Source organism: Pseudonaja textilis, chromosome 1 (genome assembly GCF_049901715.1).
Source record: "Pseudonaja textilis isolate UNSWEBS1 chromosome 1, rPseTex1.2, whole genome shotgun sequence".
Classification (NCBI taxonomy): Eukaryota; Metazoa; Chordata; class Lepidosauria; order Squamata; family Elapidae; genus Pseudonaja; species Pseudonaja textilis.
In genome coordinates this window covers 156367061-156388110 of record NC_141990.1, presented here as the reverse complement: position 1 = coordinate 156388110, position 21050 = coordinate 156367061, and the positions used below count along the sequence as shown (strand labels likewise).

Here is a 21050-nt window from a genome sequence, read left to right as displayed (position 1 = left end):
CGGCTGGGCAGAGCAGGGAAGAGTTAAGAACAAGGAAGAGGGAGTTCAGAAGAAGACCCAGGCCCATCCCATCTTCATCCTAGGGCACACAGGGAGGAATGGAGAAGAGAACAACATGGGTTGCATGGCTTACGGGGGAGGAAAGGACCCTGATTCTCTTCATTAGCCACACCTGGGAATGAGAGTTTAAAAGAGATGCAAGCTGAGTGCGGTGTCTTCTGAGTTTATCTTGTGTTGACTTTGGTTATATGCGTTCCTTGCATCCTCCCAACTGTGTTGAATTACTGCCGTTCCTTCATGTCTGGAATTCTTTCTCTTGCCCTGCTGGACTTATTTTGCCTTGATTGGACTTATAGTTACAGTTTTTGTTGACCACATTTTGGACTTGATTCTCTGCAGCCAAAGTCTGTTCCTGGGAGAGTTTTCTCCAGCCAGAAGGTAATCTGGACATTGGGGGCAAAGTTTGAGCTAATAAAGAGACTCCTACTGATTATCTAACTGTGTTGCCTTTGTGCCACACCCTGGGTCATCACACAAATCTGAAGATAATCATTTGTGATCAATGCTTGTAATTTTTCTTTCTGTACTTTTTTTCTGTATTCACCATATGTTTTATTCTATGATTATGCCCATGCAGAAAAAGATTGATTAATCACTGTTTATTTATATTTTAAGGTCTATAAATTATGAAATGATTAGTGAGATATAAGAATATTAAGGGATGATTGTGCTTGGAATGTATAATTCATAGCTGAAAACTCTCTTCAGCCTTATCTCATGTTCAGCAGTAATAAGAGGTGATAAGTGCATAACACATTCTGTGACTGATATATCTTTCAGAAATCTCTGAAGTACATGTGTGAAGCCTTCATATGGTGACATCTTATATATTCACTCTCACCTCACATTAATTCCTTCAAATATAAATAAATAGGGCAACTCATTCTTGCTTCTTATACTCCCACCCCTTGTTATTTTTTATCTTTTTATTGAAAATCAGTCAAATAAAAACAGCTTACTCTGAACTTCTGGATACTTCATCATTAGGAGTATGGCCCAGCACAAAGTGTTTGAAGTTGTATCCATGCCAGCAATAAATAGGTTATCCACAAGACCTATAAGGTTATCATTATGGAAATAGCTATCTATTGACTTCTTATTCTCCTGAAGAGTATAAAGAAAACATATCAAGGACATTCAATGTATTCTATAATTTACATACATGAACAGATGTTACAGTGGCCTCCAAATTTTTAGTGTCAGGAGATTGTGAGAGATGTAGTTCACAAGAACTGGAGCACACTTTGTTGCTTATCTGTAATAAATATTAGGGTTAAAATTCGGGTTATATATTAATAATGAGCATGATTAATTATGACCATGATAGACCAATTATGATCATGTAGATTTCTGCTTATATAAAGTAGTGGTCTCCAAATTTCCAGTGTCGGGATATTGTGAGAGTTTATTATATATAAAAGATTACTACACCTCTACAGAAATACACAAAACCAAGGATGAAAATCTCCTAGAATCCATATGGGTCAATATAAAAGAGAAACAAAGACATTGCTATACATGTATACTACAGCCCCACCCCCCAGCCAAGCAGAAGAAATAAGGGAACTCTTTGCTAATCAATGAACAAATATATGTAGGAAAAATATCATAGTAGTAATGGGAGACTTTAACTACTGTGATATCAACTGGGAGACAAACTCTGCAGCAAGTGGGAGATCAAACAGATTCCTAACCAACTTATCTGATAACTTTGCTATCCAAAAGGTAGAGGAAGAAAAGGTAGAGGAGGGAACTAGAGGAAAAGTTATATTGGACCTAATTCTTACTAATAGAGAAAGAAATTATAGAGGGAGTTGAAGTTGCTAGAATATATTTGAACTCAATATAATGCAAACACAAGGAATAGAATATAATCTAACCAGTGTCTTAATCTTTAAAAGAGCTGATTTTAACAAACTCAAAGAGAGCCTAAAAAAATTCTATGGATAAAAATTCTAAAGGGGAAAACAACTCAAGGAGTGTGGGAAAATCTGAAAAAAATATGATCATAAAAGTCCAGTCCAACACAATACCACTGAAAAATAAAAAGAAACCCAAAAAGAAACTAACATGGTTACACGGTTATCCTTCTGATAAACTGAAAGACAAAAAGGAGAAGTACAAAAAATGGAAAGAGGGACACATAAATAAGGCAGAATTTCAACATAGCCCAAACCTGCAAATATGAAGTCAGGAAAGCAAAAGCTCAGAATGAATAAGGACTTGCAACAAAGATAGTCAAAGATAGTTTTTAAAAAGTTTTTTTTCATCATATAAATAAAAAGAAAATAGTCAGGGAAACAGGTGATCCACTAAAGGGTGAAGATGGCAAAGAAGTAAAAGGCAGTAGAGAGAAAGCAAAGCTGCTCAATTCATTTTTTGAATAAGTCTTCATGCAAAAAGAACCTATAGCCCAACCAACCAAAAACATAATTGTAAAAGACAGACTAGAAATAAAAATTAAAATAAGCAAGGGAATGTAAGAGTACACCTGTCTGATCTTAATATAAATCACCAGATGGATTACATCCCAGAGTTTTGAAGGAGCTGGCAGATGTTATCTCAGAAGCATTGTACCATATGTTTTAAAAATCTTGGATTTTTAAGAGGACTGGAAAAGAGTTGATGTGGTCTCCATCTTTGGTGTTCTATGATTAGCAGGGAGCCTAACACTCATATCCTTCCACAAAGAATTATGTCAAGGTCTTGATTGACCAAAAAGCTGACAGATACTAGGGTTTATGGGCACATCTGTTTATCGACAGGGTTAAATAAGACGGTGACTTTTAATAATGAAAAAGATATAGCAGAGACCATGAATTACTGAATGAATTGAAATAAAGAAAAAGTAAAACGTTTCCTGTTTTGGAATTTAAGAGAAAAAGGAAAAGGAATTTGATCTAAATGAAGACAACTTAATCTTGTAGATTGGCATTTATCAATGTATGCAGTGGAATTAAAATTAGGATCAATTACCACAGAAATGACAAAAATGTAATGTCGGGATACATGAACTCAGGACATCCTTTTGCTGTGGCTATGAAGAAAAGTGCATAGGTCAAATGGCTGTTGCACATTATGTCCCAGTGAATGATGACAATGGAAGAACCAGGAATGAGTTTGGAGATAAATTTTGATCAACTTCCCCCACATTTCTCTGCCAGTTCTTCTCAATACATGCCAGGTCAATGCTTTCTTTCACGAAGAGGGATTTTATTTTAACTATCACAAAGAAGAACGACTTCAGGTTTTAGAGCAAACCTTCCCTTTCCCATGGATTTCCCTAGGCTACAATTTCTTCAAAAAGAAAGAATAGCTTTCCTCTTCTCCTGCACAGATCAGTTTCTGGACCAATCAGAAGAGCATTCACTACATATCCCAACCCATATTACAATAATTAATATCCCAATGTTTATACAGTAAATAAAGATAAAAAGGTTGCTTCCCAAGGGTCCACCTGACTATTTCCTTACTGGAATATTTGACTTATAACTATAATTGGACATTGAGAAAAGGGGTTGTTAAGTGAGACCCCCATGTGACTTCTTCACTCAACTGCTACAAAAACAGTGTTACTTTTTACAGGGAAAAAATCCAGTTAGAGGTCTACCAGCATTGCAGTAGCTTTAATAGATATGCAAGGAATAAAGACATCACACGGACAGTGAATCTGTTGGCCAGCAAGGATGCTGCAAGAAGACTTTCTGAGAGTCATCTCTCAAGAATTCAGGAAGATGTGGAGTTGCCAAATAATGGGAAATCTTATACCCTGGAGGTGCTTATGGCCAGGGGTGGGATTCTACCAGTTCGTACCTAATCGCTAGAACCAGTTGTTAACATTCTAAACAGTTCGGAGAACTGGTTGTTGGAAGAAATTACTGGCCTAATCCTGTAAGAAAGGCAGGAAGGAAACATTATGGTGTTGCTTACAGAAACTGCCTCTCCATTAACCCTTATTACATTCTTGGCAGGACTGGACTTCCTGTCTCAGGAACCTCTCTGGACCTTTTTTCCCCTTCTTTGCTGGTACTTTGCTTGTGTATTTGTGACCATTCAAAGTTACAATAGCACTGAAAAAAGTGACTTATGACCATTTTTCACACTTACGACTGTTGTAGCAACCCCACAGTCATGAGAGGCCAGGCGAGGAGATGTGTGCCTCGATGTGAGTGATATTGAGTTGGCCATGCCCAGCCATGACCACAAGCCATGCCCACCACCTAAGCCACTCCCACAGAACCGGTTGTTAAAAATTTTGAATCTCACCCCTGCTTACGGCTCCTGTTGAATATTGTTTCATGAAGTTTTAAACATGATCAATGTTTTAATCAGCCTTGGCTGTTTCATAATGTCCTTGCTGGTGGAGGTTATTAATTTTTACTATTTTTGTTTCAAGTTTATATCCCCACAGAACCTGAGAATGAGGTTACATGTGTGGTGGGATTCAAAACTTTTTACTACTGGTTCTTTGGGCGTGGCTTAGTATTATACTACGTGTAATAAAATGCTTTATTACCTTTTCCTGCTGAACAAGAAATGCATCAATAAAAGTCCTCTGAATATTTTCATCAAACTCTTTGATATTTTCAAGGAATGTGGCCTGTATGAATTCATGGAATTCTTTTCCGTTATTCAATATTTTTTTATGAGCACCCAAAAGGAATCCCAACATGGGAAACATATTATATACCTGAAACAGTATAGAATAAGAGAAGAAACATATTAAGAGAGCTGAATACTATGAATATATTTTCTGGTAGACATCTCAAAGCATTTTTATCCAAATAGGTTTGTTCCACATTCTCCAAAATCACCACCATTATCATCAACTATGAAATATGTGAGTGCTAAAGATATGATAAATCAAGTTTTCTAATTAATTAAGATCCAAATTTCACAAATTAAATCTTAATAAACTGTAGGGATGATGTATTTCTTCATATGAAAGATTACATTACCAACACAGCAGGGGTTGCTACAAGGTGTATACTTTCTTCAATTAACTCCAGTAGTCTTACAAGTGTAGCATCTTCATATTCAAACCTCTTGCCAAGTAAAAAAGAAACTATGAGATTGGCAGCTGCAGCTTTCAGAATTGTTGCTGGGTCAAATGGCTTTCCTGGTCATGAACAATAAATTAAAACAGAATTGTGAAAGAATCCCAGAATGAAACCTGTTCTTCGGTACATTAAGATTGAGGATAAGATTGATTATACATAGCATTTACATAGAAACTAGCTTGTACTCTACATAGATATAGAAGATAGCAAGAGATGCAGGTTTATGAACTAAAATTTACTGACAGTAACAAAAAGAATAATTCTGTAACTCATCCTTTTAAAAACAAAAATAGTTACACATTAATGCAGTACTAGAGATATGTTTCCTTTGGAGTGAGAAGCAGTTACGTTTCTGATGACAGATAAAATGGAGCATTCTAGTCCCTCTGTTCAGTGTGGAAGTGGAAGAACAGCTGAAGATAGGCCATGTTGCCAGCAGCAGGAAAAATAAAATGAGTAACACAAAAGCTTTTAACAAATAGATCTAAGGCTTCAGAGCACAGATCCCCTCTCTATCATGAAGGGCAGAGTCCCAGCTCTTCTCATCAGAGATTAAGCTAACTCACTTTTATCTACAATTTGTTTTTGCTGTTATTCAAAACGATTGTATTCCTTTCAAAATCTGAAACTGTTATAATAAGATGAGTTAAAGACCTAACTCCTCACCCATCATTGCAGAATTAAGTTAACAGAGAGTCATATAATCTGGAACAGAGTGCTGGACCATAAAGATAAGCTGAAATTGTCAACAGAACTAATAGTCACTAGAGTCAGGTTAACTTTGATACATTTCTCAGAAGATTTTGCATCCACTATTTTGTCACTCTTTCTTAATGCAGTTTCCACTACCTAATTCCTAAAGCAGATGATGATCATGACCAATGTATTTCCAGATAACATATGGAAATATTGCTGACTCCAGGAAGGTTTTAGCAAGTTTAATGCATCCTGATTATTTAATACATTGCAAGCAATGAATTGTTAATGAGAAAAAAATGTAGTATTAAGATGGGAGCTACCATAATAATTTCATTAAATACAAAGATGTTGATATTTTTATTAGCGACATTCATTCTTCATTCTTTCAAAATTTGGTATGCCTGACATGTGGGATGAAAATATGAATTTATACATTGGTGAAAGTTGCATATTATGTTCCATGGAATGAAGATAATAGCATTCCGAGCCAAGGATTTAAGAGGGAATTGTGCAATAATCTCAATGTGATCTTGTGGTGATAGGTAGAGTGTTAAAGGAGGGGTGGAAATGAATGAGAGGGTATAGGAAAGTGGATCACCTGAAGAGCCAAGAATTGTGGTGGATGTTGCTGGTTTGGTGCCTAGGTTTTTAACTTATTCTACTTAATTGGATAACATGAATATCACTGACTGAAAGCCCGAAGCAACAAGTAAGTCCAATTCCTAACACCTTTTCATATGCAAAAGTAGTGTTCATATTGGAAACAAGTTATCCTGTAAACTTCAACAGATAATTTCGTATAACAATTCCTCATAAATAACAGTTATTAGCACATTTTTCCTGAAAAGGTTCCTCTAGATTTTCTATGCACAGATTGTCTTGAAAGATAACTGGTAAGTCTGTAGGATGGAATACCAACTCACCTTCATAAGTCTCATATGTTCTTATCAAGACACTGCACTCTTCACTGATTTTGTCTTCGACAATCCTCTTGCCCATTCCATAATCCCGTAATGCAGATAATGAAAACTGCCGCATCTGCCTCCAGTTCTCACCACGAGCCATAACAATACCTGGAGAGGTAAATAAGAGTTCAAGTTGAAAATCAGTGTGCTTAAGTGTGAAGTTTAAAATTTAAGCTGCCTATGATGACTAAGGATTGCAGTTCAGCTTCCAAAAATATCCCTGGGGTCTCTTGCAAGGAAAAATAGCAGGAGATAATCCAAATGGAACTTTGGGAGACCACCCTCTCCCATACCCACACTTCCTTCCTTAGACAGTGGACCAGCTAATTCCAACATTTACTACTGACTTGGCTGTGCAAATTCTCAGGTACCATTATTTGGGGAAAAAGAAGAACAATGCATGCATGATTCTGGGGTTTCCTGCACCCTAAATTTGCAAACAAATAAACAAACATGTTCAAGGATTGGATTCTTACTGTTGGTACAATTATTCCTTACAGAGTTATCCTGTAGTTAGATAGGTGACCATTATATTTAATAAATAAAAAATTGGCATATCTTTTGTTCTCTAGATGCCTCTATTAGCACTGAGGGATTAAGTCAGGGGTTGGATTCAGCCAGTTCAGACCAGTTCAGGCAAACTGGATGTTAAATTTACACCTGGTTTGCCGAACTGGTAGTTGAACTGACCAGCTAGCTCTGCCCATCCTGCCCCGCCCATTCCAGGAGTCTCCACATGGTGCATTTTGGATGCAAGTAAGTGCAGGGTCTGCATGGTGGCTCTGGGAAGGTGAAAAACGGGCCTTCCAGAAGTCTGGAAATGGGCCTGTTTCCAGCTTCCAGAGGGTCTCTGGAACCCAGAGGAGGCAGTTTTCGCTCTCCCAGAGGCCCGAGGGATGCCTCTGGGCCCTGGGGAAGGCAAAAAACAGCCCTCCAAGAAGTCCCAGAAGGCCACGCCTACCATGGCCATGCCCACCCAGCAACCGGGCAACAAACTGGTTGTTGGGATTTTTGAATCCCACCCCTGGATTAAGTCAAGTCAATCTGTTGTGATTTCCAGAAGCCGTCCAAATTCTCTGATGTTCCCTCTATGAAAACTTCAGATTAAACATTCTACATGTAATCCTTGTGTTATGTCCCTGGAACTCTAGGAGTTCCCACTCAGGTCCGTTCACATTAGGGGGCGGTTTTCCCCTCGCTCATTGGTTGGTTCTCCCCAGCAGCCAGCTATAAAAGCAGGCTGCGGGGTCCAACCAGTTGCTAATCGCTGCGAGCCAGTTCCAGGCTTGGCAAGCACGGTCAGTCCTTTATTGTTATAATAAAGTATTTGTTGCACTCATGCTCTGGTTCAGCCTCTCATTACCCAAACTTAACACTGGCGACGAAGGTGGGATGGCTACCAGAAGCACAATGCAACCGCTGAGTCACTAGCCGCCGATCCGCAGCCAGAGAGAACGATCGGCCGGCGATAAGAGCAACGCTGATCCGCAGCCAGCAAGCAACGAGAGCGAACGCTGATCCGCCGCCAGAGAAAGCGGTCAGCAAGCAACGAGAAGCGAACGCTGATCCGCAGCCAGAGAAAGCGGTCAGCCAGCAACGAAAGTGAGAAGCGTCTGTAGCCGCTTGTTAGCCTAGCTACAGGAAAGTGAAGCGCTGCGAGCCGCAGCCGCCGTTTCTTTAGGCGCGAAATTCAAACGGCTGTCATTTGAATTTCAAACCTAAAAAGTACAGCGCGGTGCTGTAAGTCAAGTCACTGACGCCACGCAGGCGCGAATTTCAAAACGCAGCCAACGGCTGGCAGCCTAACCTCGTGTTTAGCCCAGAGAGAGAGAGAGGATTGTGAAAAAGCCTCTCCAGAGCTGAAATCACTTGCCTGCCACAGGCACTAGAAACCTTCTGCTGCTGCCCCAGAGAGATTTTTTCCACAGATTGTACAGCCGATTGCCTCACTATGAATTCCAATCCAGTCTTCCCAGCGTTCAAACCGGATGAGGAGAAGTGGGAGTCATACAAGAACCGCTTTAACCATTACATCGACGCAATTGGACTGGCTGATGCAGGGAGCACCGAAAAAATCATATTTCCTGATCTACTGTGGAGCCATCGTCTTTGACACTGCCACAGCACTCGTGGCTCCACGTGAGTTAAAAACGGTCCATGGTCTGAACTGTTAGAAATCCTTACTAACCACTATTCTCCCAGACCTTCACAGATTGCCAGGCGATTCACCTTCCGTATGAGGAAGCAATCAGACAAAGAGACCATCAACCAGTACATGGCAGCCCTCAGGACCGCAGCACTCCATTGTGGGTTTGGAACCTACCTGGAGGACATGCTCCTCGATCAACTAGTCTGCGGGGTCAAGGACCTCCACCTCCAAAGGCGCCTTACTCGCTAAGAAGGACCTCAACCTCGCACAAGCCGTCGAGGAGGCCCTGGCAGCAGAACTGGCAGCACACTCAGCCACCGAAATCCATGGTCCAACTTCCAAGCTAACGACAGTTCCAGTCCACTCCGAGGAGGTGGTAGTAGAGGAAGCCCCTAGTGATGAAACCGATATCCACTGCCTCACCAACGCCAGGCATCCGCAGGTAGGAGCCAAGCAAGAAAACATCAGTCCACCCAAGCACATCACCCTGTGCCTATCCTGTGGTGGATCTCATCCGAGGGCCGCCTGCAAATTCAAAGGAGCCACCTGCAACATCTGCCACAAAAGGGGGCACATCGCGAGAGTCTGTCAAGCCTCTCAAAACTCGGCACAAAGGCACCCTCCCTTCTCACATTCTGGACCTCAGAGGCAAGTATTGAACTGTCGCACTCACCACCATGCCAAGCACACTTGCCATACCATTAGTAAAATCTCTCTCTCCATTTTGTTAGAAGGTAAACCGTGTCGCATGGAGGTTGACACAGGGTCAGCGCTCTCAATTATCTCGTGGAGCACCCTCAAGAGGCTACAGCCCAGTCTATCAACAAGCCGGCTCCAGAAGGACTACCAGGGGAAGGTCATTCCTGTAATCGGCAGAGGCAAGTTCCTTGTCAATTTTAAAGCTTTCAAAGGTCACCTACCTCTAGTGGTAGTTAACGGCAATCTTCCCACACTCTTGGGGCTCGATTGGTTTCCCCATCTCGGCCTAGGGCTTACAGGAGTCCATGCTGTCTCAACCTCTGACACTGACTCCTTATTCGCTGATTACTCAGATGTATTCAGCGATGAGCTGGGGTGTTATAACGGTACCCCTATCTCATTCTCAGTCGACCCCAGGCAGTCCCAATCAGGCTAAAACCGCGTAGAGTCCCATTCGCTATTCGGCCAAAACTAGATGCAGAATTGGATAAACTATTAAAACAAGGGGTCATTGAGCCAACAGATTTCGCCAAATGGGAGACGCCCATTGTCACACCCCTCAAAAAAGACGGTAGCCTGAGAATTTGCTCGGACTACAAGACCACAATTAATAAGTTTTTACAAGTTAGCGCTTACCCAGTGCCCGTCATTCAGCATTTATTACACACTTTTGAACCTGGCAGCATTTTTGCCAAATTGGACATGTCTCAAGCGTATCAACAGTTCCCTGTTGACAGCCAAACAGCGGAACTCCAGACCATTGTCACCCACAGCGGTGCTTTCCGGTGCAAGCGTCTCCAATTTGGCGTAAGTGTTGCCCCAGGCATTTTTCAATCCTCATGGAGCGGATTTTGCAGGGCCTCCTGGTGTAGTACCCTACTTCGACGACATCTTAGTCTCGGCCAGGGACAGACCCCAACTCTTCCAGAGAGTTCGAGCAGTATTAGAGAGGTTCAGACAGCATGGCCTCAAATTAAAAAAAGAAAAATGTGCCATTGCCACTAGACAGGTGGACTTTCTGGGTTATAAAATTGACGCCTCAGGCATTCACCCCTGGAGTCCAAGGTTAAGGCAATTCACGAGGCACCCACTCCAACCTCCAAAACTGAACTGCAGGCCTTCTTGGGGCTATTGAACTTTTACGTCCTTCCTGCCCCATAAAGCATCAGTGGCAGAACCCCTGCACAGACTGTTGGATAAAAAATCGCCTTGGCACTGGGGTCACAAAGAAGACTCCGCTTCGCGCCGTCAAATCACTACTCACGTCAGAGGCGGTCCTTATTCAGTTCGACCCCAACCTTCCATTAGTGCTAGCAGCAGACGCATCCCCTTTGGAATTGGGGCAGTATTAAGCCACAGGCTCCCCAATGGCTCCGAGGCTCCCATTGCTTTTTCTCCAGGACGCTCTCTGCAACAGAGCGCAATTATAGCCAGATCGATAAGGAAGCTCTAGCAGCTGTTGCAGCAGTGAAGAAATTTCACGAATTTCTCTTTGGCCACTTTTTCGAGCTGGTCACGGATCATAAGCCTCTCCTGGGTCTACTAGCTGGGGACAAACAGACCCCTCAAGTCCTCTCTCCTAGAATGACGAGATGGACCCTTTTCCTAGCGGCATACTCGTATAGACTCATACACCGCCCAGGTAAAACATTGTCCCACGCAGACGCTCTCAGCCGCTGCCCCTTGCCGGCTCCAGCTGAAGACCCTGCTCCTGTCCACGCTATCTTTGAGGTCACCCAATTGGACCTCCCCATCACTGCCCTTGACATTGCTGCCAAAACCAAGGCAGACAAAACAATCGCCCAGGTACTGGACTGGGTGAGGAGGGGTGGCCGGGCGGTGATGTTGAAAACAAATTTACACCTTTCAAGACCCACCTGCAGGAATTATCCAGTTTGCAGGGCTGTCTGCTGTGGGGCACTCGAGTGGTTATCCCGACCTCACTGCGTACCCGAGTTCTGGAGGCGTTGCACGAGGGGCACCCTGGCATCGTCAGAATGAAGGCATTAGCACGCAGCTACGTATGGTGGCCGGGCCTCGACGAGGACATCATCAGATGAGTAAGCTCCTGCAATCCCTGCCAGGAATCCCGTCCAGCTCCTCCTATTGCCACCCCTACTAAGTGGGAAAGCGCCAGCGCTCCGTGGTCCAGAATTCACATCGACCTAGCTGGCCCATTGCATGGGAAAATGTTCCTAGTGGTCGTGGACTCCTACTCTAAATGGATTGACGTGGCACAACTATCCACGACCACCACACTAGTGATTACCAAGGTATTAACTCGCCTGTTTGTAACACACGGGCTGCCTGACTCCATTGTTTCCGACAATGGCCCACAGTTCGCATCAGCCGAGTTCAGCCGTTTCGCTGCCAACCTGGGCATCCGCCACATCTTCACGGCCCCATTTCATCCTGCCAGTAACGGATTGGCTGAAAGAGCCGTTAGGACCACTAAAGAAGCCCTAGCTAGGTTCAGCAAGGATGACTGGCACCACAAACTCTCGCGTTTCCTGATGAGCCAGCACTCAACTCCGTGCTCAGTCACCAATAAGTCCCCAGCTGAGCTCCTGATGGGCAGGCGCCTGAGGACTGTATTGGACAGACTTCACCCACATTACTGCCCTGACTCTCCCCTCACTTCCACATCGGGGGTTAGACATTTTATCTTACAGGAACCCGTATTCGCGAGGAACTTCGCTGGAGACCCTCTGTGGATCCCGGGCGAGATCGTAGCCATCACCGGACCCAGGTCATATCGGGTCAGACTGGAGGACGGCCGAATATGGAGAAGGCACCTGGACCAGCTGCGAAGGCGTCACAGCACCCTCGTCAGCAGTGACCCTGAATTACAAACCGGAGCGAGGCCTCAGCATCAACCCCACATCAGCATCAATCCCAGTGACCTGCTTACACCAGCAGCCGTTCCAGGGAATCCGGACACGGACAGCGACGTCCAGATGGCTGACCAGTCCGAACCAGTCAACGGGAGCACGCCCCCAGTGACCAGCCCTACGAGTCCCGAGCCAACCCGAACCGAAGGGCGCGTTAGTGACACTCCACCGATTCTGCCTCCCCTACAGACTCTGAACTGACAGACAACCCACCAGAGCTGCGCGTTCTGGGCGCCAGCATAAACCTCCTGCCTACCTCAAAGACTATGCGTGTTCGCATCTGGGGGAAGGGTGTTATGTCCCTGGAACTCTAGGAGTTCCCACTCAGGTCCGTTCACATTGCGGGGCGGTTTTCCCCCTCGCTCATTGGTTGAGTTCTCCCAGCAGCCAGCTATAAAAGCAGGCTGCGGGGTCCAACCAGTTGCTGATCGCTGCGAGCCAGTTCCAGGCTTGGCAAGCACGGTCAGTCCTTTATTGTTATAATAAAGTATTTGTTGCACTCATGCTCTGGTTCAGCCTCTCATTACCCAAACTTAACACCTTGTTTATCATCTGTAAATAGTTCTGATTAAAAGGTTTTTATGTGATATGGTTGCTAAACAAATCATGAGGCACACAGGGAGAAAGAGAGGGGGGAAGAGTGAGAGAGATGCAAAGATCAAACACTACTGGTTGCTTCCATCTTGGTTTGGTGCAATAAATTCGGGTGTAAGTGCATGCATTGGTTGAAAAAAAATGTTCTTTTTAAATACTGTTTATTACCATTTATTACCAACATATTTTTGTTGTATTTCTGAGTGAGTTGTACATAATATTGATTAGAGTTTTGCAAGGAGTGTCAACTGCAATCCAGTATAAACAACTTACCAAACCCCTTTGTATAATCCTCAAAAATGGGGACAATAGGTCTCCCTGAAAATGCCTCTGCGTGGTTCACCAATGCCTCTTTGACCATCTCATAGCCAGTCAGCACCACCATTTCCTGGCCTCCCATTTGAAGACGGAAAATAGGACCATATTCTTTTGCCAACTGGAATTCAGCAGATGAAAAATGAGAGATAGTTCTGATCAACAATTAGTTTCACATAAGGAAAATACTGTTACAAATCATGTCTCACAAATCCAACATTGAAGTATTTCTTTCTTTCTTTTGTGGTATAAGTCATTATACTGTTTTTATTTTTTCAACAAGTATACAAGTACTATTGTCCACTGGTTACTCATGACAGAATTTGGTCAAGTTTTGGAAATTTTAAAGAAGTTAGCTATGCAGGGAGAACATTTTCAATAATAACAATTTCTGATGTATTAATTTCTATCCCTCCACACAGCACCATTCTTGATCCACTGCACACAACATGGCACAATGACTGCTCAGCTTTGCTTAAGCTCTAACACCTCAAGAAAATGAAACAGTTTTAAGACGTGCCTAGAAAATAAAATGGCAGCAGTTATTCTCAGATCTGTCCTGTGTCTAAATCAGGAAACTTCTCTGTGCTTTGTAATCTTTCCTAAAGTGACAGGAAGGGGCTGACACCATCACCTGCTAAAGCAGGGAAAGTCTGACTTCCAAACTCCCAAGTTGTCCTTCAAGTAATACATTTTCATTACATTATTAATCATTTATGTTGGACTTGGTGTGGTATGTTATTTTCCTCTGCTGCTGCAGAACCCACTCCTATCTTTCATTGCCACTGAAGGTTGCAAGTATATCCTTTTAATTCTAAAGGACAGGACAGGGCTGATAAGGATCTTCCAATCAAAATGGCTTGGAAGAATTAGCTACTTACAACAAAAACAGGAATGTACTTAAAATTATCAATATATTTGCTTCTGCCTTGAAACATTATGTTTTTCTACTCATTCCTTTCCAGTCATCCTGTTTACAAATGTCCCCATTTCTGCTGTAGAAATGGGAACTTTAGACTACCTCACATGTTCAGCAATGAACTATGGATGAAGGATTTTTTTCAATGCAGTCTATAATGACACTGTTTATCACATATTCTCTCATTTTACCAGTCTGAAATGTGAAAGATTATTGTGCATAATAGCAACAACCTCATCTGCTTCTATAAAAATGCAAGAGCTTTGAATTTATTTTCTAAACAATATAATATAACAGAATTTAAAGGAATCTAGTGCAAAAACCCATGCAGTTATTTTAAAAATATTTTATAACAACACCTGACAGTTGGGTTTTTTTAACAATTATTTCATCCACCTTTGTAAAACAACTTCAAAAATTTAAAGTAAGCTGAAAAATCTTGGGGGGAAGGGGAGACATTTCCAATCCTTTAATTCTTTGAACCTTGTCATATTTAAACTGGAATTAAATCCTGTGAGTAAGGTTCAAAATTATGTTTTTCACCCAGCTGTTTGGAAAAATTCGCTGGAGCTGGAAATAGAGCCAAAGGTTTTGAACAATGGGCATTTCATTAAGAATATATATTATTATAATATGTTAACCAACAGATTATTATATTAATACATGTAAAATTTTTACATTTCCCTTCCTTTACATAGTCATAGGCAATTTTAACCACCAGTTCAAGTTTCAGATAAACAATTAGAAAAATGTACATCCGATTAACAAAGATTTTTATTTGTATAATCTTTGCAGCATATATAAACAAATGCAAACACCAAGTTAATGTCATTGTTATAGCTTTCCATAGACCCCTTAGAACCAACAGGGAGCATATCAGCCTTATTCCAGTTAACTGGATAACCTGATAAATTGCTAAACTTTTATATCAGCATCAGTACACTTTGGCAAAGAACATTCATAGCTGTTAATCGTCAGGTTTACCTTTATCATTGTCTTATAAGGCCTCTTGAAATCCATTATGTGCAGATTTCCCAAAATGGGTATGGTCCTGGGTCCAGGTGGAAGGTTTTGGGAGCTGTTACTCTGAGAACTACCCATTTTGAAAAGGAATAAAACTGTAAGAATAAATATCAATAATAATAAAACAAGTCCAATCCAAGCCATTTTCTTTCCGAAGCAGTTTTCAGAACAATTAGAATGAAATCTGAAAACTGCAATGATGCAAACATGTATTCCAAACTATTGCACTAAGCAGAGCCCAGCTACTATTTCTATTCAATAATCAGACTGCCCTTATGCTGAATGACTTCCAAGCTTGCCATGGTTTTCTATCTCCTCCCTAGGAATTTGAGATATATATATATTTGTTTGTTTACCATTCACTATCTTACAATGTGGGTGGTGCTTATCCTTAAAATAAAGCATTGCAAAACATATTTAAATGTATTTGAAATGCACAGTAATCCAATACCTGGAACAATACCTTTTAAGGATTGGATTATGAAATCCTCTTGTTTGTTAATAACATTTAAGGAATCCTGCAAATGGAATCATTTAGTCTATTAATGTACTGGATCCAAAGAGCAACAGTTACGTACTTCTTTGAGTAATTATTCAGCTGATATTTCCATACAATTCTAGAGAATTTCCTATTTCCTATCTTGTCATTCAGCTGGGGCATAGCCCCATAAAGGACTCTAGTGCCAACATTCTAATTTCTAAGAAGTTTTCTTTTTCTTTTTTGTTTAGTTTTATGTCTGACAGAGGCTTTCTTTTAGCACATAATTAATTTTTCTTCTTGGAATAAATCAGCATTTTTGAAACTATTTTTGTTATGACTTTAGTAAGGAAGATGGAATTGTGATAATAATTAGAAAAGAAATGTGAATGTTCAGGGACTATTTAGTTGGGAACTGAAGTTGTGTGGACTGATAAATTCGAAGAAAAGTATTAGGGCTATTTGGAGAATCTACATTTGAAATTCTAAGGTTAGCTTCCTTTGCTTTACTTATTATCTGGGAAAGTTATTCTTTTATTTTTCAATATGCAGAGTGGCTAAGGAGGATAAACAAGTGTAATTTGATGCTTTCTGTAGTTCTTTTTAAAATTTACATAGGTTATTCATTACTGAGTAGCTGTAATTTGGCTTTTAGTCAAAAGTGGAAGCTCTTGTCTTATTTTTTATTGGAAAAGAAAGCTTTTGTCTCTTTTTAAAAAATATTTTTGCTTTTGATGAGGTATTGCAGTCAAATGTGTAAAATTGGTTGGCCCCCTGAGAGCTCTCCCTTTGGTTTTTAAAGTAATTTTCAACAAATTTTAAGTCATCCTTTAACTTCTAAATTTTCTAAATTTTTAATTTCCAATGTTGTTTTTTATATTTTAACAATGTTATTGTACACTGCCATTTCCATCACTAACTGGACACTAAGAACTGGCTCTACAAATTATCGGTATCCATCAAGCTTAGACCATACTGTGCATCAGGGAAGAGAAACTGGCAGAAACGTTGCTCAAAGGAAAGGAATGGATAACTATGTATATAAGGAGAAAAATAAAGAGAAATACATGCATAACATTGTGACACTTCACACCAAATTTTCAAAGAAGTGGAATCAAACCTGATGTGTGTGTGTGTGTGTGTGTGTATGTGTGTGTGTAGGGTGCAAAATGTTTTTACTACAATTTTGCCATTACTTTTTATTCTCTAGTTCCCTCTATTAACAGTTGGGATCAGGCCAAAATAACAATAGCAAATATTGCTTCTCTGTCTTGTTTGGATTGACAGAAGCTCTCCTGGTTCTCTGAGGTTATTGCCCAGGAAAAATTCAGGTGAAAAGTCCTACAGAATACCAATCAGACATCTGAAATTATTGTCATCTATGATCCAAAATGAAACAACTCACCAAAGCCCTTTGCAACATCCTTAAAAACAGGGACAGAGGCTCTCTCTGCAAATGCATCTGCTTGGTTCACTAGAGCCTCTTTGACCATCTCGTAGCCAGTCAGCACCACCATCTCCTGGAATCCCAGTCTGAGGCGGAAAATGGGACCATATTTTTTGGACAACTGAAATTCAACAGATGAAAAACAAAAGACTATTTGATCAACTGGACATAGAGTTGAATTAATAATAAGTCATGTACAGAATTTTGTTTAAACTTTAATGTCTCACTATTCCAAGACTGAGATCATGTTATTTTCTGTTTTTGCTTTATGCCATGTTATGATGCTGTATTTTTATGATTTTTAATTTTCATTTTATCTCATTTATTATAGTGTATGTGTACCAAATCAAAATGAACCTCATATAATAAGAGAGTTCTTGCACTCCAGACAGGGGTGGGATTCTACAGGTTCGCACCTATTCACTAGAACCAGTTGTTAACATTCTAAGCAGCTCAGAGAACCGATTGTTAGAAGAAATTACTGGCCTAATCCTGTAAGGAAGGCAGGAAGGAACATTCTGGTGTTGCTTACAGAAACTGCCTTTCTATTAACCCGTATTACATTCTTGGCAGGACTGGACTTCCTGTCTCAGGAATGTCTCTGGAGTTTTTCCCCCCTCCTTTGCTGGTACTTTGCTTGTGTGGAGTGACCATTCAAAGTTACAGTGACACTGAAAAAAGTGACTTATGACCACTTTTCACATTTACGACTGTTGCAGCATCCCACAGTCATGAGAGGCCAGGCGAGAGATGTGTGCCTCGATGTGAGTGATATTGAGTTGGCCACGTCCACCCAGTCACATGACCACCAAGCTACATCCACCAACTAAGCCATGCCCACAGAACCGGTTGTTAAAAAGTTTAAATCCCACTCCTGACTCCAGATGATCATGTCAAATTGATAAATGTTTCTCATAAAACATTCCCATAAAGGGCTCAACTACATAGGACACTGAAGATAAAGACTGCACAAGAAGTTTAGTTATATTCCAGCATTTTGCAAAGCTGCCTTGAAGCCTCTATTGCTGGACATAGAGTTGAATTTTACTTAAAAGAGACTCTGCCGGTTGTTGAAAGAACCATACAGAAACTTTCCTATTGTGCCCTTGTAGTTTCTTAAGATGATCATGGGAATTCCTTAAGGAAAGAAATTAAAATATTTTCTCATAAATGACTCTGAAAATCAGGAAAATAGCCCCCTCCTCTTCTTAAAAAGCTGTAAGAAAATCTGGCACCTAATGTTGCTCCCTGCAGAAATTATTTTAATTAGAATTTTGCTTAAAACATAACAGTGCCTCCAAGAACATACATACAGATGAAATCATTCAGCTTAACAGCATGTATATTTCCATGGATTTTGAAGCAGCTCTGCAAATCTGAATAAACAGTTACAAAGTTTTACATCTCATAATAAATGTCAGTGAAGACTTTCAGGTAGAGTTGCCTAGAAGTTGAGTCCTGGCAAGTGGACTTTTTTTTCTTTTTTGGTTTGAAACTTTTGGCTGCTTATCCAAGTAGCTTCTTCAGTCTGAACAAGTTGGGACAGGAGACCCCGTATAGTTAAGGACACTCCAGGGTAGTTAAGTGAGTATGCAGAGAGTTGGTAAGGGTCATTGGTCAAAAATCCTTCTCCTAGATGGGTCCTAATAGCCTATCTAGATTAGGTGAGAAATAGCAATAGCACTTAGACTTACATACTACTTGGAACCAGCCTGGAGGACATATGGTATATGGGGTCCCAACTTGAAGCTATTTGGAGAAGCAGCCAAATGTTTCAAACCAAAAAAGAAGAGAAGTCCAGTTCCCATCACCCATTTTCCAGACATTCATTTATAAAAAAAAATTATTTGAATAATTCTCCCAGGACTCATAAATATAACAGAATAACAGAGTTGGAAGGGACCTTAGAGGTCTTCTGATCCAACCCCTTGTTCAAGCAGTATATATTCAAATATTAGGTAAATCTCATTTTTAAAATATGTCCATAGACATTGAAAAACTTCAGTGAACACACAAGGTTTATCTGAGCAAGTTATCATATTTTTGTGTTATCTCAACAAATTTTGACAAAGAATGGTAAAGATACTTGTTAATCATCATGTTTTACCTCAATCATTGTTTTGTAAGGCCTCTTCAGATCCATCATGTGCAGATTTCCCAAAATGGGTATAGTCCTGGGTCCTGGGGGCAGATTGGGACAGCTGGTTTTCCAGGATCTTTCCTTTTTCAAAAGGAACATAATTGCAAGAATAAATAGTAATACAATTAAAATTGTTCCAGTCCAATCCATTTCCTTTTAGTAATTAGTTTTCCGTAATAATTACAATGAATTCTGCAAACTGAAGTGATACAAGCATGTATTTCAAAGCACTGAATTAGGCATAGCTTAATCTACTCGTTCTACTGAATCATCAACATGTCCTGTATAAGAGAGAACCTCTCTTCTTTCCCTTGTTTTCTCTTTCCTCCCCCTTAACATGACCTGAATTTATCTGTGTATGAGCAGGATCTGCAAAACCTTTGCAAACAAGTTTAAACTTGTTTGAATTTTGCAATTGTCTGACTTTTAGAACAGATGGTAATAATATCTTATTGAACCTTCATGGTAAACATTTCACCATTCAGTTAAGGAATTCTGCAAATAGAATTGAACTAATCAATATCAAACCCAAAGAAGATCTAACTTCTTGAGCCATTATTTAGACAATTATTTAGCCAATGTTTTCACTTAATGATAAAGATTTTTCATGTCTCTCTGAGTAGGAAAAGATGAACGTTTTCTGTTTTCTGCATGATCTTTTATTTGGACAACAAAGATTTCTGTGACAAACTTTATCTCTTCTTGTATCGCTGAAGGCCTATCTGTATGGGAGGGCTGGAACAGAGGTGGCATTCAGCAGGTTCAGATCAGTTCTGTAGAACCAGAAGCAGAAATTTTGAGTAGTTTGGATAACCGGCAAATACCACCTCTGACTGGCCCCGCCAGTCTATTCTCTGCATCCCGAGTCCCAGCTGATTGGCTGGCTCTTCTTTTGTTGCCCTGGACAGGACAACGGAGCTGGAAAGCAGGTTAGTGGGGTGGGGAGGGCATGGGATTTTGCAGTAACCTTCCCCCAGTGGTGGGGAGGGAATGGAAAATTTATAGTACCCTTTCCCTGCCACGCCCACCAAGCCACAGCACACCTACAAAGCCATGCCCAAAGAAGCAGTAGTAAAAAGAATTGAATCCCACCACTGGGCTGAAATATGTACTGTGGATAAGAACTGCCACACAATTGAAACACCTCATCTAAATGGGCATCTCCCTTGGCATTTGCATAGGGTTGGCACAAAAGTTGAGGTTATGTACTATGTGCACATTTCTATACATGGCTGCAATTGGGTTCTTTTTGTTCCTTCTTATCATACATGCTAAGGGAAAATGTGTCCTTCCTTCCTTCTTTCCTTCCTCCCTCCCTTCGCTCCCTCCCTCTCTCCCTTCCTCTCCTTCCTCCCTTCTTTCCCTTCAGGAAAAATGCTAGAAGAAGAGTATTCTAAGAAAGGATATAGAAGGGACCATGTTATTTTCTTTTCCTTAGTACATTTTGGTCATAAAAGTCAATTTAGAAAGATAACAGATAACAGATAATCAGAGTTGGAAGGGATCTTGTAGGTCATCTAGTCCAACCCCCTGCCCAAGCAGGAGACCCTACACCATTTCAGACAAATGGCAGTCCAATCTCTTCTTGAAAGTCTCAAGTGATGGCGCTCC

At 40.8% G+C, this 21050-nt stretch overlaps 1 protein-coding gene across 1 annotated transcript in view; it reads right to left on the bottom strand.

Moving 5' to 3' along the window:
• Positions 1–19785, bottom strand: part of LOC113454079 (cytochrome P450 2K1-like) — a 27523-nt gene extending 7738 nt beyond the window's left edge. The window contains exons 1-8 of the mRNA XM_087919379.1: positions 19407–19785; positions 17258–17420; positions 15336–15469; positions 13391–13553; positions 6743–6892; positions 5019–5179; positions 4577–4750; positions 1020–1164 (exon numbers count right to left, since the gene is read on the bottom strand). Of these exons, the coding sequence (XP_087775505.1) occupies positions 1020–1164; positions 4577–4750; positions 5019–5179; positions 6743–6892; positions 13391–13553; positions 15336–15469; positions 17258–17420; positions 19407–19589 (1273 nt within the window). The 5' untranslated portion in view covers positions 19590–19785. The remainder of the gene's footprint in view (positions 1–1019; positions 1165–4576; positions 4751–5018; positions 5180–6742; positions 6893–13390; positions 13554–15335; positions 15470–17257; positions 17421–19406) is intronic.
• Between the last annotated feature and the right edge of the window lie 1265 nt (positions 19786–21050).